Source organism: Lithobates pipiens, unplaced genomic scaffold, assembly GCF_037356315.1.
Source record: "Lithobates pipiens isolate NorthernLeopardFrog02 unplaced genomic scaffold, aLitPip1_a1.2 Scaffold_16, whole genome shotgun sequence".
Classification (NCBI taxonomy): domain Eukaryota; kingdom Metazoa; phylum Chordata; class Amphibia; order Anura; family Ranidae; genus Lithobates; species Lithobates pipiens.
Window position 1 is genome coordinate 602,115,924 of NW_027507748.1, and position 23,547 is coordinate 602,139,470.

Consider the following 23,547-nt stretch of genomic DNA (forward strand, 5'->3'; position numbering starts at 1 on the left):
CTCTGTATACTCACCCCTTGTGAATGAGTTTATTGTTTGATGTTACCATATCTTCAAATATTAACCCTAACAAACTGCTCTCTACCTTATGTCACCTCTTAGTGCACATTCTTGGTGTTTTGCAGAGTACTATTTGGTTTATAGGTATGAAAAAAAGCATTTTAGGTGTGTCAGTGTCTCTCTTTTTCTTATTCAGAACATATTTTCCCACCTTCTAACTTTGTCCTTTATGCTTGTGGATTGTCTGGTCTGGATTTTTTCCACTGCATACATTCAGTTTTCTTGTCACCTCAAGCTGATTACAACCCTAATCAGCATCTGTTACTTGAGTTTGAGTATGCATAACTTGCCTCACTTTTGTCTGTTACTTCCGCTATCTGGGGCAGCATACCTTTTAACCACTTAACAACCGACCCATAGTCAAATGATGGTTACAGGGCAGTTGCTTAACTCTAGGAGGGCGTACAGTGGGGTCCTCCCAGAATCCCGCTCTCGCGCGCCCCCTGGGGCGCAAACCCGAGAGCATCCGTGAACGGTGGGCTCATTGCGGCTGTTTACCATGTGATCGCTCCATCAAATCACGGAGCGGTCACTTGTAAACAAACTGGCATCATGTCATGACTCCAGTTCCTCCCTCCCCTCTCTGTACAAAATGGTACAGTTTGAGAGGGGAGAGATCAGGGGCAGCAGCGATGTGGGCTAGATCTGTAGATCCCACAGCACTGCTCAGTGACAATTGACTCTCCAATACTCTGCAATACCCAGCAGTACCCTGCCAATACTCTGCAATACCCAGCAAATACTCTGCAATACCCAGCAATACCTTGCCGATACTCTGCAATACCCTGCCAATACCTCGCAATACCCTGCAATACTCTGCCATACCCAGCAATACCCTGCCATACTCGGTGATACCCTGCAATATCCAGCCATACTCTGTGATGCTCTGCAATACCCAGCCATACTCTGCCATACTCTGCAATACTCTGTGATACCCAGCCATACCCTGCAATACTCTGTGATACTCAGCCATGCTCAGCGATACCCAGCCATGCTCAGCCATACTCGGCTGTACTCGGCCTCTGTATGTGGCCAGGCTGTAGAAGTCTCACACATGTGATATCGCCCTACTCAGGAGGAGTAGGAGAATCTATTTTGGGGTGTCATTTTTGGTATGTACATGCTATGTGTTAGAAATATTGTATAAATGGACAACTTTGTGTTAAAAAAAAACTTTTTAACCACTTCCCGCCTGTCATATGACGTCCTTGACTTTGTGCGGGGATATCTGAATGATGCCTGCAGCTACAGGCATCATTCAGATATTTGCTTTTCAGCCGGTGATTCCCTACACCATAAGAACAATCATAGCGGCTTTTCCACTGATCGTTCTTGTGGGAGGCGAGAGGGGACACCCCCCTTCCGCCGCCCTCCGGTGCTTCTACCGACTTGCCGCTATGATCAAAGCCAGGATCGGTTTTTTTTTGTTTTGTTTTTTTATATTTCAGGCTTCCCAGGCTAGAGGTCTTATTGACCCTATATCTCACTGTAAAGAGGACCTGTCATGCCATATTCTTAGTACAAGGGATGTTTGCATTCCTTGTAATAGGAATAAAAGTGATGAAAAAATGTATTTTTGGAAAAAAAAGCGTCAAACTAAAATAAATAAAGTAAAATGAACAATAAAATAATATATATATTTTTTTAAAGCGCCCCTGTCCCCATGTGCTCGCATGCAGAAGAGAACGCATACGTAAGCCCCGCCCACATATGAAAACGTATGAATATCGCACCAAACTAGCCCAGGAGAATGCAGGACTTCAACTCAAGAGACTACTTGCACACACCATTCGGGCTCTTTCAGATTGTCCTGATATCTTGCTCCATGGTTGAGTTTCCCACCCTGTTTCATAGCCAATAGCTTTGAGAACATGACTGTTAAAATTTTAGGTCCTCAGAGACAGGGTTCTTCCTGATTAAGTGATTCCTGCTGAATACAAGGAGTTTCAAATCACATCTATCATTGCATGAGGAAAGCTTTCTTTATCTGGTGCAAGGCTAGAAAATTTCATCCCAGGAAAATTTCATCTCAGGAAATACTCAGTGGTATGGTTCCTGACATTTCTAGAATCTGCATTGGATCTACAATTAGCCTTCCTGCCCAGGCCATTTTTCAATTTTCTGTGCTGTCACATGTTGACAGTTACTCAAGCATGCAACACTATATCCAAATTAAATTTTCATAATTTTTTTAGACAGAACTTTCTTTTGAACTTTCTTTAGGTGGTATTTAAACCTTATTGTCAACAGGGTCACTGGAACTATTTTTTGGGGACAACCCAGAATTTTCTTTTACTTTCACTTTTAGAGATGAGCCGAACACCCCCCCCCCCCACCCCCACCCCCCATTCCATTCGCAGCAGAACTCCCAAGCAGGGGAAATGTTCTAACCTGAATGGCAAACCCCATTGAAGTCTATTGGGAGCTGAACAGGAAAAATCAAAAGTGCACATTTTGAAGGCTTATATGCAAGTAATCGGCCATAAAGGGGTATGGGGGTCCAGGTGCTGCCCTGGAGGGACATGTATCAATGCAATTTTTTTTTTAAAACAATATTTTTTTTAAAGTGGCAAATCTGTAGCATACAATGGGTGGGAAAAAAAGAGTCCAATCCCATTTAAAATGACTCGCGGTTGCAATTGCCGGTGCCCAGCTAAGCCGTTTTCCTCTTCTGAGGAAGAAGAAAAATCCTTGAAACACGTCAGCAGATTACACTACCTTATAACCCCATGGAACATGGGTATTGCGATATGGACTTTTAGAGGAATGGTGTGATTTTATTCCAGTTGCCAAATGTGAGTATGCTACTTACTTCTGCTATTTAATAAAACTTTTTACCAAGGCCAATGCTGAGTTTGGTATGGACTTTGAGGGGAAACTCTTCCCCTCCCCTCTTGCACTATACCAGGCCACATACCCTCAACATTGGGGGGGGTTGTCTTTGTCACCTGGTGGCACTGCCCCTCTTCTTTCTGACATCAGGGAATGGTGCATGTTGGGTCAGTGACGTCAGAAGGGGGCGATGCCACCAGATGACATAGCCAGGTGGCCCATCCCTTACCTATATAAGAACTGTCAATCAGCTTAGCCTGCAGTAGATGGCCGTGAGCGTTTTTTTATTTTTATTTTATAAGTTTGGCGAGTAGCGTGATTGACAATGGATTTACATTGGGGGACACTTTTTTTTTTTGATAAGGAATTGTCAAAAACTCCTCTCTGTGTTTTTATTACTTCTCGATACTTTTTTGGTGAATGGGTGGGGGTACTTTGTACCCCATATTTATTCAAATAGGGGGAGTGGAATATGGGGGCCCCTTTGGTAAAGGGCTTCCAGATTCTGATAAGCCCCCTGCCCGCAGACCCCCACAACCAACGGCCATGGTTGTGGAGATGAAACCCTTGTCCCCATCAAAATGGGGACAAGGTGCTTTGGGGTGGGGTAGGGGGGCAGAGTGGCCCCGCTCCTTAACAACCAGCTTATACTGCGCCCTGATTGGGCAAAGCTTTGCCCAATCAGGGCGCAAAATGCACTGTGCAGTGTATTGCAGGGTGTTCGGTAGGGCGAACAGCCAATGTTTGGCCAGAACTGATGCTTGGGCTGAACCGTTTGCCCAATTCTTATTACTTTTGCCAATAATGGTAAACCGGACTAATAGAGGGGGATAATCTCCCTCACAGACAGCAATAAAGACCTCACAGGTGTTCTTAATCTCTTTATTCTAACCAAATAAAAAAAATAAAAATTAGTTTTGCCTTTTGTTATATTTTAAGAGTTCTAAGATCACTGAATCTTCATAAGGCTTGGTTCACACCTATACGTGTGGCTGCTGCCCATAACCACATGCATGAAAACAGCAGTGAGTTAACCGTGAGTGCGAGTACATTAACTGCAGGGAAATCGCATGATCAAACTGACCATGCGATTTTCCTGCAAGCAGCATGTTGAAAAAGGTGCATGCACTTTTCTGCGGGAAATGCAGCCATGGCAGCCTATTCGAATGAATGGGCTGCCGTACCCGTGCAAACACGAGCCACAAAAATGCAGGGATGTTCACCTAGGCAAGCTCACTCATTATACCTGTCCCACAGCAGCTGTGTCGACTTCTGTGACTGCTTCTGTTCCCACAGGGCAAACAGCATCTTGTTAATTTAATAAACAGTTAACTGTTCATTTTATTTTTGTTTTTGTCAGGCATGCTTGCTGATATTTCAGCCTGAGTTTGAAGATTGGTACGAAGACCCAAAATTGACAATCTTTCTCGATTGTTCCAATTCCATGGAATCCTGTTTTCAGAGTGCTAAGCAAGTTGCTCTGCTTGCCGTCAATACTGTATATTCCACTGCTATCAACATTATTGTTTTTGGATCAAGTAAGTAAAGTGAATAGGATGAAGTATATGCCAATCTAGGAATGCTTCTCTGTCTACAGTAGCTACATGGTAACAAAGTTAATAATGATGGAAAAGACTCTTGTCTATTAAAGTGTTTGTAAACCTGAAAAATAAGCTTATGCCAATCAAGCTCAAACTATACTTTATGCTATATTTTGAAGATTATTTGTTGGTCAGTCAATTCTAAATACCTCACGATCCTGCCTGACTTCTTAGCCCTCGTTCACATTGAACTGATTTCTCATGTGATTTGACAAGTCACAGCCTATTTCCAGGAACGGCACCGTTCCAATCCGTGCGATGCGGACTTTGCTGCGCCACACCTTTTTGCAAAAGTAGTAACTTCAATAGACATCTGGGCATGGAGCTGCACAGATGACTTTCATGTCGCACCTGAAGTCGCATGGACATGCTGCTTTGTAGTTGCACAATTTCAAAGTCGTGTTCAATGTGAACAAGGGCTGCTGCTGTTCTTCTTACTTTTAATTTCTGTTAACACTAGCCACAGGTTCAGACCCATAGTAGTGTTGACATGAGCAGGAACTTCTGTGGGACCAACAGGACCCTGTGCAAAAGCATAGCTCCCCTGCAGTCCCATAACTAACTAGTAATGTGGCAGGCTGACAAGCCCCCACCCAGTCCTGCAGTGCATGATTGCCTGAGTCTGACAAGAGTCTCACTGTCAATAGAACAACTGCACACACCGGAAGCAGCTAATTTTCATCAGCAGTCCCTGCCCCAAGCCTTTGGACCTTCAGGACATGGAGAGGATATCATAATTAATAAGAAGAAAAGCATTTTGGAGGAATTTTTGCTGATTTATTTTCTGTTCAAAAGATTTTTATTTAGGTTTTCAAAGTTCATATATAACAATCAAGAAAAGTGGAACATGTATTTTAAAGCATTGATGGTGTACAGTAGGCTAAGGCAGTGTTTTTAAACCTTTTTTGAGTCAGGGCATCCTTTAGAATTGTGCAAAATCCTGGGGCACAGCAATCTGAGGGCTTCTCACAAGGAAGTGAGGCTCGAGCACGAGCAGCATTTTTTTTTTTTTTAATAGGCTGCTCTATGCTTGCAAAAAATGCATAAAAGGTGCTGGCATAGTTTTTAACTCATGCCCCACTGCCATGCATTTTAGTGAGCACAAACCTAAGAATTAATGGCACCCGCGCATCTGCAAAAAGCAGTGCAGTTTTGTGTGGTGCAGGAAAATGTGTAATTTCACATGCATTACCGCACTGTGAAGAAGCCCTAAAATGTAGTTTGTAAGACAGATTTAAGAGTTCTGGAGCTTGTAAATCCCCCCCCCCCCCCCCATTCCCCCTGGTAACACAGGAGAATTTGTGCAGGGTTTGAGTACCGCCCCCACCCACAATTTCTGCTGCTGAGACATGAGCAGCCTGGAGTGGAGATAGGAGGAGGTAATCAAGCCCTGTACAGTCTGATCATTAAAGTGTTACTCTGTTAATTCTGTGTACAGAGAGGAGGGAGAGCGCACACCCGAACCTACTCCCATCTCTCTCCTCCTCTATGCTGTTATCTGTACTGTTGCCAGCAAAACTGAAAGCTGTGCAAACAGTACTATAAAATATTAGTATTGACAATAGTGAAACGGGAATGGAAGAAATGAGAACAATACTACAAATGGCCACTAAATGGCAGTAAAGTTCCTGAGTTTGGTTCAGCTTCTGAACAGCGAAAGAAAACAAGGTTTCTCACATGTCCACCTTGTGAAGGAAGGTTCTGGAAAGCTCATGGCTTTGTGTATCTGAGACTGGCACAGGCTTCACATTGGCACTGCTGCTGCTGTCTATGGTCAGGAGGTTCTGGTGGCTGAAGATAGGGCCACCCCACTGCATGGACAGCCTCTCCACACGGACTGTAGCAAAGTCCTCTCCAGTGACTGGTGCTTACATAGATGCTGCATGCTCTTGTGCTCACTGCTGGTGGCCCGTACACCAGACTTAATGGGGGAGAACCCAGCACCTGGTGACAGTTCACTTGCCTGGTCCCTGCTGTCCCATCAGGCAGGGTCTCTCTGAGCACAGGAAGCAGGGAGGAACTGGAATTTATATCCCCTGGGTGTATCCAAGAGCCTAGGGCAGTGGTCATCAACCCTGTCCTCAGGGCCCACTAACAGGCCAGGTTTGCAAGATAACTGAAATCCATCACAGGTGACATAATTTGCTGCTCAGTGATTGCAGTAATCTAGTCTGCATCTCCCCAAGGTAATACATAAAACCTGGCCTGTTAGTGGGCCTTGAGGACAGGGTTGATGACCACTGGCCTAGGGGATGCTGGTGCTGGGAGCAGTCCAGAGGATTGTGGAAGTTTGAATTAAAGGGACCTGCACCTGACTGTAGATAAAGGGGCACTCTGCTACATGATCAGTTGGTAGGACACGGACAGGCAGCTTTGAAAACTTTCAGTTTTGCTGGTGAGAGTACAGATAACAGCATAGAGGAGGTGCAGAGTGTGCTATCTCCCTCCTCTCTGTACGCAGAAGTTAACAGAGTAAGGCCTCATTCAGATGATCCACTTGCACGGAGTCTGCCTCTGTCTTCCGGCTCAGCAGGAGATCGCTCCGTTGATCTCCGCTGAGTCGGAGGGTGACAGGCCCCTCTCTGCTCACTGAGCGGGGAGGGGCTTGTCGAGCGCTGCTGGATTCTATGGAGAGATCGGATGAAAACGGACAGTATGTTGTTTGTTATTTTGTTGCTGCACCCTGGTTGAAAACTACCCAGACAAGGCCAGATAAATATACAGTAGAGCTAGAAATCATCATATGCCAATGAGTACAGTAATAATGGCATATGCAAAAAAACTAGATGTCCTTTGCAAAGTGGTGGAAAAGCAAGAGGAAAAGACAAGGGTATGAAAGGGTAAGAACAGCAGAGGGGAATCCCGAGGGGCCTTTGTCGTAGTGGGAAGGCCAGTAGTTGCAGTAAAAGTCTGGAACACATTGTTCTGATTCGAGCAGCATGATATCAAAGTTAGTGGGTAAAAATGTATCTATCCACCATGGCTGCCAGATTTTGGTATATTTGGGGACCCAATCCTGTGGGGTAGCGTCAATCTTGCTATGAACCATGGCACGCATAACTCGTTTTTTTAACCGCAATTAGACTAAAAGTGCAGGATTTCTAGGCAGCTGCTACTATCTGCTTGTATTAAAAAAGTTTAATTTGAGCAGTGGTAAGGTCTGGAGGGCTCTAGTTTAGCTGGCCCTAGGGCACTAGATCTGCCCAGCACTATGGAGTACAGATCAAAAGCCTCAGTCCAAAACCTGTGAACAATGGGGCATGTCCATCAGACATGTAGGTGCGTTCCCAAATCCTTGCACCCCCGAAAGCACTCGGAAGAATAGTATGGTATAAATTTTGAAATGCATGCTAGAGGACCTTGTATGTGGCCTCCAGTGTGGCAACATTCACCGAACAGGACTTAGCAGCCAGCCATATAGCAGTCCAATTTTTCTGGTTCAACAGTAACACTGAGGTCATGCTCTGACTTGCTAACATAGGATGTGGGCCATGAGAAGAGCTTGGAAAGCATTTTAAGTTATAGGGTGGAATTCTGTTCCAGTGTGTGGGGGTCTTTCTCACAAAGATGTTTAAACATGGTAAACCAATTCATGGATGACAATGCAAGTGTTTTTAAATGGCCGCAATGCAAGATGTAGAGACTAGGCGGGTTTGATCCTTCCTAAATTATCAATTAGAGTTTGTGTTTCAGAGCAACAAGCCAGAAAAAGTAAACTGTATGTACTCTTTATTTGCTAAGATTCTGTGTCAGAGGGAGATATGATCTGGAATAAACATCCCAATGTCTTTCTCTTTTTTTTTTTCTCAAACTTTATATTCAAACAGTTGTAAATATTGGATATAGACTTATTTAAAGCTTTTGCTGTTTCACTATTCCAGAAAACATGTACAGGCAAAATGAAAATTTTGAGCTGAAGACCGAAAAATTGAACAGTTATGAGGGGCACCTTTAGACCATTTTGGCATAGTTATTAAGCCCTTTTGAACAGGCTGCAATTTCTGAGAGCCTGAGCTGACATTTAGCATCTGCAAAAATAAGACAATATTGTTTTGTCTTGTCTTGGACACTGATGATGGAACAGCAACACAACTAACAAACAAGTGTGGACAGTTGACAATTTTGAAGGGATAGAGAAAAAAAATGGCTTATGCCGCGTACACACGACCAGACTTAGGTCCGACAGACTTTCGACGGAGTTCTGATGGAGTTCTGACAGAGTTCTGACAGAGTTCTGATGGACTTTCCGAATGAACGGACTTGGCCACACACAATCACACCAAAGTCCGACGGATTCGAATGTGATGACGTACGACCAGACTAGAATAAGGAAGTTCATAGCCAGTAGCCAATAGCTGCCCTCGCATCGGTTTTTGTCCGTCGGACTAGCACACACACGAGCGGATTTCTCGGTAGGAACTGGGTCCGGCGGAGTTCTGGTGGAAAAATTTGAAACATGTTCCATTTCTAAAGTCTGTCAGACTTTTGCAAATCAAAAGTCCGCTGCAGCCCACACACGATCGAATAGTCTGCCGGAATCATTCCGTCAGACTTTTGATGTTGAAAAGTCTGGTCGTGTGTACGCGGCATTACTTTTTCATAGAGTGAGAAAGGAGACAGTTTACAGATTTGAGTCGCACCCTTTTAAACCTGTTCAGACTGTTGACTATTTGTGATTGAGAAAGAACAAGCAGATTCCACCTTACAATCCATATATTGTTTTTTCATGCAACAGATGTAACAATTAAAGTACTTTTCAGTACAGTTTTATACCTTTTTTGGAGAGGCTACTTTCTTCAAGGTACAGAGTGCACAGATTTAACCTGAAATAATGAAATTACACTATATATATTTGTGGAGATATGATATACATATTGTACACAGAAACAGGCAAAATCTCATGCTTACTGACACATAATCTAGAAATCTGAATCAGAAAATGTATTGTCATTTTACAATAACAATCATAATATGAAACAGAATTGTAGCTCCCTCACATTAACCACCCTCCCGATCACCCACCGCAGTTATAATGCCCAAAAGTGGCTGGATAGCGCGAATCGCCGTAGGTGTACGTCAGTCCGTGCATGTGATATAGCAGGAGCGCACCTACGGGTGTGGCGGTGACCCACGAATACAGAGGCAGAATGGGGATCTGCCTATGTAAATAATCCCTCTCTGACAGGAGACATCATAAAGATATGCTGTTCCCAGTCATTGGTCATCTCTGTGGTGTTCCAGGCAGCCCATCCCCCCTACAGTTAGAACACACCCAGGGAAACACAGTTAACTCCTTAATTGCCCCCTAGTGTTAACCCCTTACCTGCCAGTGTAATTTATACATTGATCAGTGCATTTTTATATCTATAATCAATGTAATAATGTCACTGGTCCCCAAAAAGTGTTTTTTATTTTTTATTTTTTTGGGGATGTGTATTATAGCAGAAAGTAGATATTTTTTTCGAAATTGTGACTCTTTTTTGGCTTATAGCGCAAAAAATCAAAACCGCAAAGGTGATCAAATACCACCAAAAGAAAGCTGTATTTGTGGGAAAAAAAGTACGGAAATTTTGTTTGGGTACAGCGTCACACGACCGTGCAATTGTCAATTGCGATGCAGTGCCTTATCGCAAAAAATGGCCTGGTCAGGAAGTGGTTAAATCCTTCTGGGGCTGAAGTGGTAAAAAAAAATAAAAAAATAAAATAAAAAGGAATTCCATGCCCAGCATAAAAACACTTAAAACAGCATACATACCCTAATAAATACATGCTGTTAGTAGAGCCAATACTTCTTTACAGCCTACCAGACGGTAGCAATGTATACAAAGCATTAACGGGATGTAAAGTGTGTTTCAATATATTAATCACTCTCTGTAGACAACGTCAGCCCTCCAGTTCATCAATGCATGATAGACTAATTCCTGCAATAATCTTCTGTGCAGTTTTTATTACCCTCTGCAGGGCATTTCTGTCATGATCCTTGCCACAAAGAAATGTGATACGTTATCACACTTTCAATGGCAGCTTTATAAAAGCTATAAAAGACCTACTCTGAAAAGCCTGCCCTCCATAACTTTCTCTAAAAGTACAGTCTCTGATGAGCCTGGCCCACCAGATGGGATGTATTCCCTGTCCATGACAGGTCAGCCCCAATTATTGTTCCCAGAAAGCAGAAATCCTCTACCCTCTCAACCTCCATCGCATTAATCACCACTGGCTTATAGCTAACCTCCTATACTGTCCTATAATCAATAATAATCTCCTTTTGGCTTTAGTTCTATTTGCACCATCCAACTAGATTTTCACTATTCTGGCAATATGCAGATTTGTCACCGCCCTTTTCTTTCCCCGCTAACGTGGTGTTGTCTGCTTATTTTAACACAGAGTCTACCTTAGAGTGAGAAACACAATCATAACTGTATAAAGTAAACAGAAAGGGGCTTATCACCCCCGTACTAAAGGATAGCATTGATGATCCCCCCCCCCCCCCCCAAAAGAAAAAACTTCTCTTCTCTTTATCTTTCTTTATCATACATCATGGGACACAAAGCCTAAGTAAACTACTTAATGGGTATTTAGGCACCTTCAGGTGATGGCCACTGGTATACCCAATCCAGGAAGTTCACTCCCTATATAACTCCTCCTCCTTCTAGGAGCACATCAGTTTTTTCGCCAGTGTCTAAGGTGTTGGTCACGAGTGAAGATGTGCTCTGAGGAGCTCCAGAAGGGATCCATGCTGAATTTAAATAGCCTCCATAGACCAGATCCATCCAAAGTGCCACTGAGGCCAAAGTGGATGGTACCCTGGCCTTGTATATGAAGCACAAGGTTTTGCCTGTAATGCCTCTCTTTGTAGGGCTAGACCCCAGGACCCAGGGCTTTGGTCATGCTACATTACCTAAAAGCTTTCCTGGTGGGGTGCTTTTTACAGGTCCAAGGGAGTGGAACCCTGATAAAAAGTGACCCGGACCTTGAAGGTTTGCTAAACGCAGCCTACTGTGATGGGTGAAAGTTGGATTGATTGTTTATTCAGCAAACCCTGTGGCGGAAATAAGCTAAGGGAAGAAACTTAGGAACTAAAAAGTCCACCTATGCTTTCTGCTTTAAGGGAAAAAATGTTGTTATGCCTTAAATCTCCACCAGAGGGAGTGTATGCATATACCTTAAACTGCTGTCTTCACTTCAGCTCAGTGTCAGTCTGTGTGTGGCCGCAGCAGCTTGTGCAGGGGTATTCCTCTAAAGGTAAGAGATCTGCCGAATGCTTTTCTCACCCCTAAAGGGACCAGAAGGGTTAGGGAGACAGCTGTGGTTGTATCCCCCTTGTAATGAGGGGGGTGCGGAGGTCCCGCTTTTTTCTGCATTACGTTGTTTCCTCTGCCTGCTGTGTAATACGCTCTGCCGCTCCCCCCCGTGTTGGGTCTGCAGACCCGAAAGCTGCCCGTGCTCCTGCATGGGAATACTTTTCAAAAGTAAAGGAGGGGGCGGGTTTACGAAGCGGACGGGGCCTAGGTGCGGCTCCGTGCAACATCTACGAGGACGCACGGAGGCTTAAAGAATCAGCTGGAGGCAGTCTCTCCTTGGCATCGAGGAGGAAGCAAGTAGCCTACACTGGCACACAGGAGCGGTGGGGCACATAGGGGTGGCAAGTAGCATTCCTGATGCAGGAAGGACATTTTTACTAGCACTAGGCTGAACTTAATAGCGGCTTTAATATCCTGACTATGTTCAGCGATTAAGTACAATTTAATAGTGCCTCTGCTTTTGTGCTTAAGACTATGCGTACCAAAAAAGACACCACAAAGACCAAAAAGGTACCAAAGGTTTCACCCCCAGGCGCTAGGAACTCCAGTCATGTCTCCACACTCTCATCCTTGTCTGAAATACCAATTATGGCAAGCCTGGGTGAGCCATCGGAAAAATTTGATGGTGCTACTGCTTCTCACATCTCGGCCCCTGTATACGTGACTGAAGATGTATTTTCCTCAATCCTGCAGGTCCTGGAAGGAAGATAAGCGGCTTTAATCGCATCCTCCATTCAAATGGATAGAAAGCGTGCTAGATCCCCCTCCCCTTTGCAAGGGGAACAGTGGGCACAGGATAAGGTGTGTTCCTCTACGGAGGAAACAACGGTAGATCAACCTTTTTCAGCTTTGCAATCTGAGAAATTGCTGATGCACTCTTACGGAGATGGTTTGTTCTACTTTCATGCTACCCCTAACGGAGTCTGCTTAAAGCTCGGTTTCTTCCTTGCGTTCCTTAAAAACCTTCACAACCTTTGCATGCTTTTCCTGTGCATGCATTACTAGAACAGCTTATTTATGCTGAATGGGATCATGCGGATAAGCATTTTCTCCCTCCAATGAGATTTTCAGTTCTCTATCCCATAGAGGAAAAATTCACCAAAAAATTAAAGGTACCAGCAATTGACGCTGCGATTTCCAGTGTAAATAAAAGTCTAACTTGTCCGGTAGACCAGTGGTCCCCAAACTTTTTGGCACCGGAGACTGGCTGCGTGGAAGAAAATTGTGCCAAGGACCGACTGGGGGGGGGCACAGTTTTCACGGGCAATGACTGGTGTTAGCGCTTCAATCATCATGGCACCATGCTTGATATGGTGCCAGGGTGATTGAAGCGTATTATTTCTATTATTACATTGTAGTAATAAAGGAAATATCCAAACTAACCATGATGTAGAATCAGTGGAAGCACTGAGTGTGTCACTTGCCACTGTTGCCTGCCACCAGATGTGGATAGTCACTTGCGACGTTGCCTGTCACCAGATGCAGAATGTCACTTGCCACATCACCTGCCATGCTTACTGCCACAAGATGTGGATTGCCATCTGCCACGTTGCCCGTCACCAGATGTGGAATGTCACTTTCCACGTTGCCTGTCACAAGATGCAGAATGTCACTTGCCATGCCACCTGCCACGTTGCCTGTCACCAGATGTGGTGTGAGTGGAGCGCCCCTTGTGGTATGTCAGGCAGACAGCTGAGGGGGTGAACTGCAAGTCCCAGCACTCCTCCCCTGCACTCCCACACACGGCTCACCTGTCACTGATGACGTCACATCTATGTGGGATCACCCCTCTGGATGTAGAAGGGTGTCTCCCTCCTCATGCTGCAGCCGGTCTCACCTGGCAGAGGGAGGGTCCGGGACTCCTTCAGCTGTCGCTCTCTGGCTCCATCCTTCTGCCATTCCTGATTAGCTGTCTGGGGGGACAGGCAATCTGCGCCGCTGAACACTTTCACATTCACACAGCGAAGAGCCGCAGGAGAGTGGTGATGCGGGGCGGGCAGTATGAGATGATGTCATCGCTCTGCTTCCCGCGGCACCTCCGACACTGGGACAGAGCACTGGTTTTGAGGGCGGAAGAGCGGTGATGCAGGGGAGATGAGATGATATCATCTCTGCTTGCCCGCTCGCTTCTTCCATCCACCCATCGCTCTCATGTCGGCAGCCCAGCATTTCTCTTGCCGGCCGCCCTGGGGCCCAGCTGTAGAAGGGCCACTGCCCGGTAGTGGGCTGGAGACCAGGGATTGATGACCCCTGTAGTAGACAATGCACAAATGCTTGACGATCCAACAGATAAAAGATTGGAATTCCTGTTAAAATCCTATTTTTCCTTGGCAGGTGCCGTTACTCTGTAGTCGCTGCAATAGGTGTCTTTCAATCCCTAAAGGACCCATTTAGAGCGGTCAATTCCTGGGCTTGTTGTATAGGCACCTCTTTAAGGGCCTTACTACCAAAAGCATTATGCTTTGCCATAGATGACATTAAAGATTCTATTCACCAAGCATCCCGCCTTACGCTTATGCTAGTACATATGCATAGAATCCTGTGGGTAAAAAATTGGTCAGCCGAAGCACCATGTAAAAAGCTCTTGACTGGGTTCCCTTTTCATGGGGATGGGCTATTTGGGGATGATTTGGACAAATACATCCAAACAATTTCTAGTGGGAAAAGTACTCTCTTGCCAGTCAAAAGAAAGTATAAATGCCCTTCATTTAAACAGGATCTTTCTCCTGTGCCAGGGGCTTCCGACCTCTAGGCAGTGGTGATGGCCTCCGCTGTCAGACTCTAGAGGAAAACCTCAGGGTCAGGCCCAGGCTCAAAAGAAGTCCTGGGGCCGGAATCCTGCAAAGCAGAATCCTAAAGCCTCATCATGAAGAGGCACCCCACTTGCCATGGTGGGTGGAAGACTCCTGCATTTTTTAGAAGTCTGGCAAGAGGAAATTCAGGACAGATGGTTCATCTCCACGGTAACTCTAGGGTACAAACTGAAATTTCGGGACTTTCCACCATCTCGTTTCCTGAGGTAAAACGTTCCCAAAGATCCACAGAAAAGGCAATCTCTCTTTCGGGCACTAGATCAATTAATGGCGCAGGGGGTGAACATGCATATCCCCATGGAAGAGCAAGGTTTGGGGTTTTATTCAAACCTCTTCACAGTACCAAAACCGAATGGAGATGTCAGACCCATTATAGATCTAAAGAATCAAAATAAGTTCATGAAGATCCACTCCTTTCGCATGGAGACTTTCTGTGGTTCAAAGTAGAACAGCAGCATTTGCAGTTTGCAGCCTTGCCCTTCGGGCTAGCTACAGCACCCAGGGTGTTTACACAAAAGTCCTGGCCCCACCTCTAGCCAGGTTAAGGGCACAGGGCATAACAGTCTTGGCATACTTAGATGATCCATTGCTAATAGACCAGTCGGTAGCTGGTTTTATAGCAAAACATGCGTATTACAACCAGTTGCCTGGAAAGTTTGGGTTGGATTGTCAACCTAGAGAAATCTTCCTTAAAACCGATAAAAAGGCTGGAGTGCTGATCATAGATGCAACCCAGAAAAAGGTGTTCTTGCCTCAGGCAAAGATCGACTCCATAAGAGAGCTGGTGTGGATGGTCAGGTCAAAAGGTGATCCCTTCATTCGCCTTTGCATGAGGTTGCTAGGAAACATGGTGGCTTCATTCAAAGCGGTTCCCTATGCCCAGTTCCATTCTAGGCTGTTGCAAAACAGTATCCTGTCTATTTGGAACAAAACATTTCAAGCTTTAGACTTGCCAATGTGGCTGTCCCCAAAGGTGACTAAAAGCCTCAGTTGGTGGTTACTAACCCAGAATCTGCTGAAAGGAAAATCCTTCAGACCAGCTATCTGGAAAGTGGTAACGACAGATGCCAACCTTTCAGGCTAGGGAGCAGTACTATATATAAAGAGAAAGTGTTGCACTAAAATGAAAAATGTATGTGTACAAATCGAAAAATAGTGTATATCACATGTAAGGGAGCAGTACTAGAAAAGACAACTGTCCAGAGACAGTGGTCAAGAGCCGAAAGAACCTTGCCCATCAATATACTAGAGATTCGGACAGTGCGTCTGGCTCTAAAGCCCTGGACTTCCAAGTTACGGGATTGTCCTGTCATGATCCAATACGACAATGCCAAAGCTGTGGCCTATATCAATCACCAAGAGTCTCTCAGTGCAGAGAGAGAGAGGTGAACCATATTCTAACTTGGCAGAAAGGGATGTTCCGTGCCCATCGTCAGTCTTCATTCCGGGAGTTTAGAATTGGCAGGCGGACTACTTGAGTCGCCAGCAGTTATTCCAGGGGGAATGGTCTCTTCACCCCAACATATTTTGGGCTATTTGCCAAAGATGGGGGACTCCGGGACATAGATCTTCTAGCGTCCAAATTCAACATGAAGTTCGTAAATTTGTGTCCAGAATAAGGGATCCACTCGCATGCGGAACAGATGCGTTGGTGACCCCCTGGGATCAGTTCTCACTGATCTATGCGTTTCCTCTTATTCAATTGCTGCCTGAACTTCTTTGCAGGATCAAGCTGGAAAGAAAGATGGTAATTCTGGTAGCAGCATGGCCCAGAAGGTCATGATATGCAGAAATCGTAAAGATGGCCGTGGAGGGTCCATGGTCTCTCCCACTACAGCCAGACCTACTCTCACAGGGGCCAATATTCCATCCTACCTCACGGTCTCTAAATTTAACGGCTTGGCTATTGAAACCCACATTCTGAAGAAACCTGGGCTTTGCGGGTCAGTTATCTCTACCCTGATTAATGCAAGGAAGCCAGCTTCCAGAACTATATATTATAGAGTCTGGAGGGCTTATGTTTCCTGGTGTGAATCCAAGGATTGCCACCCTCTGAGCTATTTCATAGGCAGATTTTTTGCCCTTCTACAATTAGGGGTAGAGGTGAAATTTGCCTTAAGTACTATTAAAGTCTCAGCCTTATTTTTTCTTATTTCAAAAACCGCTTGCTACATATTCTTTAGTCTGGAGTTTTATGCAAGGGGGGATGCATCTTAATCCGCCAGTCAAACCTCCTTTGAACCCAAGGGACTTAGTTTTGTTAGTGTCACAAAAACAGCCATTTGAACTGATACAGCATATTCCCTTAGTCCTTTTGACAAGGAAGCTGGTTTGCTTGGTTGCTATATCATCAGCAAGGAGGGTTTCAGAATTGGCTGCTCTTTCCTGTAATTATTACTTGATTATTCATGAGGACAGAGTGGTGTTACGCCCTCGTTTTTGTCAAAAGTGGTCTCAGGTTTTCACCTGAACCAAGATATTGTCCTGCCATCATTTTTTCCAAAACCATGTTCCAGGGAAGATAAGTCACCACATTGTCTTGACGTCACTAGGCATCCATGGCTCAGATCTGTAAGGCCGCAACTTGGTTTTCAGTGCATAAATTCACAAAATTTTATCAGGTGGATGTAAGGCAGTATGAGGATATCACCTTTGGGAGTAGTGTGCTACAGGTATCAGTATAGGTCCTCAAGTCTGGGGGTACCCTGTGGGTTATGTCTCCCTCTGCTCAATAGCATTGCTATGGGACGTCCCATTAGGTCCCATTAGGTTATTAACTTAGGCTCTGTATCCCATGATCTACGATAAAGAAAATAGGATTTTTATAACAGTTTATTTGTAAAATTCTTTTCTTGGAGTACATCATGGGATACAGAGGTCCCTCCCCTCTTTTGGGGTTTAACCACTTCCCACCCGGCCAATGCATATATACGGCCGGGTGGGAGCCGTCTACTCCTGATAGGACGTTCAGGAACGTCCTTCAGGAGTAGCGGAATCGCGCGCGCACGTGCCCGCGCAGCGGCGCGATCCCGATGTGCTCGTGTCACCCGGACACGGCACATCTCAGATCGGCAGGAGGGCTCTGTGATTGGCCCTCCTGATCACATGACGGCCGTGTCCAATCACGGCCGTCATGTGATGTAAACAGACATCCGGTTGCTAGGCAATCGGCTCTCCTCTCCTCACACGGAAGTCACCGCTGAGGAGAGGAGAGCAGAACGCTGCAGCCGGCTGATGATCAGTGAGTATGGGCTGCTTTTTACAGCTTTTTACTCACTGATCATCAGTGTAGTGTAAACACACAACACACCACACAGTACAAACACAGTCCCCACACATGTCCCCAAAACACACATGTCCCCAAAACATACATGTCCCCAAATAATAAAAACACATGTCCCTAATAATAAAAACATGTCCCCCACATATGTCCCACTAAAATCACATGTCCCAATGATTATCTGCACACATATGTACGTGATCACCTGCACACATATGTACATGATCATTTGCGTACATATGTCCGTGATCACACAAACCAATTATTATACACTTAACTGAATTTTTTTTACCAAAAACATGTAGCAGAATACATTTTGGCCTAAATTTATGACAAAATTTGATTTTATTTGATTTTTTTTTAAATAGAAAAAAGAAAATATTGTTTTTTTATCAAATTTCCGCTTTTTTTGCGCTTATATCGCAAAAAAAAAAAACGGAGTCGTGAATAAATAACACCAAAATAAAGCTCTATTTGTGCGAACAAAATGATAACAATTTCATTTGGGTACAGTGTAGCATGACCGCGCAATTGTCACTGAAAGCGCTAGAGCGATGAAAGCACAAAAATTGGGCTGGGAAGGAAGGGGGTGAAAGTGCCCTGTATTGTAGTGGTTAAGTATATTGCTTTGACTTTGGTTTATTACAAAAACTGATGTGCTCCTGGAAGGAGGAGGGGTTATACAGGGAGTGAACTTCCTGGATAGGGTATACCAGTGTCCATCACCTGAAGGTGCCTATATACCCATTAAGTTATTACCTTATGCTCTGAGTCCCATGATGTACTCCAAGAAAATAATTTTACAGGTAAGCTGTTATAGCTGTTATAAAAATCCTATTTTAACCACCTCTCGCCCGACCTGACATCACCGGCTGCTGCTCATTAGAATATCTTCAAAATGGTGCATGTTTAGGAGATATTCATTTTACCTACAAGTAAGCTTTATTATAAGCTTAACCTGTAGGTAAAAATAAAAAACAAGAGTTTACTACCACTTTAAGCAGCTGAGGGGAGAGGAACGCCTTGTCCAACATCTTTGCTACTGTTTTAGGATACTGTACCTATGAAGATGTGACACATTACTACATGCACTTATTAAAATGCATTAAGGGTGGGAATCAGGTTCAGGAGGGCAGTATTTTCAATACAAAGCTACAATCAAGAATGGAGAATATGAGCATGGTGGTGTACTATAGTATTTTGGTAGTGAGTCATGTTGCATTGGGTTTGAGTACTGTTTTACATTTTGTCTAAATAGAAACTACCATTTTTTAATCAGCTAAAGGACTTTAGCATACGTAACATGCCGTAATGTAATCTAGGTTCCTAGGGCATACACTGTACCCTTGGTCCTTCTACCCTGCCATTGCAGTTCTGCAGTTATAACTAGTGAGACAGGGCTGTCATGCTGACAGGTGAGCCTCACTCTGTACCTCGGGAGCAGCTGCAGCAGTTTCTGAGCTGATGGCTGCAGATCCATGTACCATTAAAATGAAAAATGTTGCATATTTGTATAAGTATTCTAATGTTTGTTTCTTTCTCATAGCTTACAAAGAATTTTATCTCTACCCAAAGCGGTCTGATAACTCAGAAATGGAAAAGTTCATCAAAGTAAGGAAAATGTTTTGACATAATTTTGTAGGATTAGATATTTGCTACATTTATGCCGCGTACACACGACTGGACTTTCCGGCAGACTAGGTCCAACGGTCTTCCCGACGGACTTTCGGCAGAGTTCCGACGGACTTTCCGAACAAACGGACTTGGACACACATGAATGGACTAAGTGCGTTCCTTTTGAACGTGATGACGCAAGACGGGACTAAAAAAGGAAGTTCAAAAGCCAATAGCCAATAGCTTCCCTTGCATCATATTTGGTCTGTCGGACCAGCATACAGACTAACGTTTTTCCCGATAGGAATTGAGTCCGTCAGGCAGATTTGAAACATGTTCTATTTCTAGGTCCGTCTGATTTTTTATTTTTTATTTTTAACAAAAAACGTTCGGATTAGCCCACACACGATCAGATTGACCGACGGACTGATTCCGTCAGACCTAGTCTGCCGGAAAGGCCGGTCGTGTGTACGCGGCATAAGTTGTACTTAGGGTAGAAATGGCATTCAGTGTAATAATATTTCAGGAAAATGTCACTTTAAATACTATTTTTTAGTAATTCCTTGCTTACAGTACACTTTCCAAAATCATTTTATTGTAAGATTATGAATATTTGTGTACACCCTTCTACATTGATCATGACCTAAATCTTTCTATTCTTGAAAAAAGAAAGAGGGTAGGAGAAGATGAGGCACATGATTTACTAACCACACCGATGGCACCTTAGGTGGAAAATCTGTCTGTGGTTTGGGGTGTACCTTCAAGTCTGTGCACCTGCTCCTGCCCGCCGGTCAAACTTTGACAAATGAATGTGTGCGTACTGCTGCTGTGTGTACATCCACCTTTATGGGCTGCCTGCATGCAGCTCCAAAGTGGTTGCACACTTATCTGCCAGCGGCTCTGCATGTTGGACTAATTGGCCATCTGAATGAGCCCTTATTGAGTAAAACAAGCATTCCTAACTGAAAAAAGAGTTACTACAAGTGTAATAAATTTTCCATGCATAATACTTTGCACTGCAGTCCCAACTCAGGTATATGAGGATGGCACGTTAATCTTTTTAATGCATTAAAGGCCTTATTTAAATATGGTACAGAAGATAGATGTATGAAAGTCTGGGCTGTACATACTTTAAAGCTAAACTCCAGGCAATCAGGAAGACATAACTCCTCCACCAGATCCTGCACTTCTCTGTGCAGCCACAGCACCCTCTCATCTCTGTCACCATGGTCTCAGAATTCAGCAGACTCCGGCAGCTGACTCTAGCCCTTCTCTGGTCCTCCAGACTCTGCACTTTCTGATACCAAGCTCTGCCTCCGGCTTCTTCCTGGCAGCAGCACAAGGTAACAGGGGGTAGACTGTGATGTAAGGGATGGTGGGGAGACTCTTGGCATCTAATGTAAGTTCTCTGGACATCTAGTCTTACAAATACCACCGGCCCTTTGAGGTCAACCATAACATAATGCTGATGCGGTCCTCAATGAAATTGAATTTGACACCCCTGCCCTAGGGTATGGTAAATTTTCAGTTAGAAAATACTAAGGTATATTTGTAAGTATTTTCAATAATACAGATAATGAATTACCAAAGCATATATTTCAAGCCCGTATCTGCTCCACTAGGCAGAACTATGTTGCCTGAATGGGATGGTCACGTATTCATATGAGTTTTCATACAGTCTACATATTTGACATGGGCATGTTTTGATATTGATATACTTTTATTTATGTTCCTATATAAAGACAATTAATAAATGTGAACATATACATATATGTGAGCTGATTTACCTGCTGAAACGATTTGTATATCTGTCCATCCAGTTTTGAGATTTGTGCAGCTCTGCAACACCAGAAATCTGTCTTGCACCTTTTCTTTGCTGCACTACAGGAACACAGGTCTTACTCTCCTCCAGCTTTTGACTCAAAAGTGAAAATAGAGTTTAAACTTATATCAGCATGCTTGTTGTCTTTCTTAGTGATGCTTCTCCCTTCCCCAGGCTATGCTCTGCTGTACAGACACTGCAAGAGGCTGATACAAAGTCAAACTCAGTACTTATGCTCAGGGGCGTACTAAGTGGGGGGGCGGGGGGGGCGTGCCACCCCGGGTGCCACACACTGGGGGGGGTGTCAGGCCAGTGCCCCCCCTCCCCTCTCCGCAACTGAAGTGTCAGACAGGCACTGGCAGTGGCCGGCATTGCAGGGGGGGGGGGGGGTGCGAGCAGCACTCGAGTGGAGTCGAGTGACATCTGCTCAGTGATCCGGGACCCGGCTCCCCTTCTCTCTGTGGTCGCGCCGCGCTGCCGTTCTGATCGGTCTCGGGCAGCGGCTGTCACTCACAGCCGAGCAGAGTGAAGCCGCCTCCCCCTCCTCCATGCACAGCACTGTGTAGACAAGGAGGGGGAGGCAGCTTCACTCTGCTCGGCTGTGAGTGACAGCCGCTGCCTGAGACTGATCTGAACGGCGCAATGTGAGTCACATGACTACAGAGAGAAGGGGATTATTGTGCCGGGTCCCGGATCACTGAGCCGACAGGTGACACTCCACTCGGGTGCTGCTCGCACCCCCCCCTGCAATGCCGCTGCCTTGGGCTCCAGGTACACTAGGGGTTCTTTACTGTGGTGGGTCGTGCACTGTAGGGGGTCTGCACTGTAGGGGGGGGGGTCCTGCACTGTAGGGGGGACCTGCACTGTAGGGGGTCTGCAGGGGGGGTCCTGCACTGTAGGGGGGTCCTGCACTGTAGGGGGGTCCTGCACTGTAGGGGGGGTCCTGCACTGTAGGGGGGTTCTTTACTGTGGTGGGTCCTGCACTGTAGGGGGGGTCCTGCACTGTAGGGGGGGTCCTGCACTGTAGGGGGTCTGCACTGTAGGGGGTCTGCACTGTAGGGGGGTCTGCACTGTAGGGGGGGTCCTGCACTGTAGGGGGGGTCCTGCACTGTAGGGGGGTCCTGCACTGTAGAAGGGGTCCTGCACTATAGGGGTCCTGCACTGTAGGGGGGGTCCTGCACTGTAGGGGGGGTCCTGCACTGTAGAAGGGGTCCTGCACTGTAGAAGGGGTCCTGCACTGTAGGGGGGGTCCTGCACTGTAGGGGGGGTCCTGCACTGTAGGGGGGTCCTGCACTGTAGGGGGGTCCTGCACTGTAGAAGGGGTCCTGCACTGTAGGGGGGGTCCTGCACTGTAGGGGGGGTCCTGCACTGTAGGGGGTCCTGCACTGTAGGGGGGCCTGCACTGTAGGGGGGTCTGCACTGTAGGGGGGTCTGCACTGTAAAAGGGGTCCTGCACTGTAGAAGGGGTCCTGCACTGTAGGTGGTCCTGCACTGTAGAAGGGGTCCTGCACTGTAGGGGGGGGGTCTGTACTGTAGGGGAAGATTCTGCACTGTAGGGGGGTCTGTACTGTAGGTGAGGATTCTGTACTGTAGGGGAGTCTGTACTGTAGGGGGGTCTGCACTGTAGGGGGTGGGTCTGTACTGTAGGAGGGTCTGCACTGTAGGGGGGGGGTCTGCGCTATAGGGTGGAGGGGTCTGTACTGTAGGAGGGTCTGCACTGTAGGGGAGGATTCTGTACTGTAGGGGGGTCTACACTGTAGATGGGGGTCTGTATGGTAGGGAGGGGGGTCTGCACTGTAGGGGATCTGTGTAACATGCAGAGGGTCCAGAGCTGTGAGGGGCTGTGTAATGTAAAGGGGTGCAGAGGTGCAGGGTGCTGTGTAATGTAAAGGGGTCCAGAGGTACAAGGGCTGTGTAATGTAAAGGGGTCCAGAGGTTCAGGGTGCTGTGTAATGTAAAGGGATCCATGGGTACAAGGGCTGTGTAACGTAAAGGGGTCAGGAGGTTCAGGGTGCTATGTTATGTAAAGGGGTCCAGAGGTACAAGAGCTGTGTAATGTAAAGGGGTCCAGAGGTGCAGGCTGCTGTGTAATGTAAAGAGGTCCTTAGGCGCAAGGTCCTGTGTAATGTAAAGGGGTCCAGAGGTGCAGGGCGCTGTGTAATGTAAAGGGGTCAGGAGGTTCAGGGTGCTATGTTATGTAAAGGGGTCCAGTGGTACAAGAGCT

General features: G+C 45.7%; 1 protein-coding gene across 8 annotated transcripts in view; it reads left to right on the plus strand.

The window, feature by feature from the left end:
- Nucleotides 1-23,547, plus strand: part of PARP4 (poly(ADP-ribose) polymerase family member 4) — a 716,724-nt gene that overhangs the window by 336,398 nt on the left and 356,779 nt on the right. For all 8 annotated transcript variants that reach the window (XM_077483981.1, XM_077483982.1, XM_077483983.1 and 5 more), the window contains exons 22-23: nucleotides 4,253-4,430; nucleotides 19,434-19,498. In XM_077483981.1, coding sequence (XP_077340107.1) covers nucleotides 4,253-4,430; nucleotides 19,434-19,498 — 243 coding nt within the window. The remainder of the gene's footprint in view (nucleotides 1-4,252; nucleotides 4,431-19,433; nucleotides 19,499-23,547) is intronic.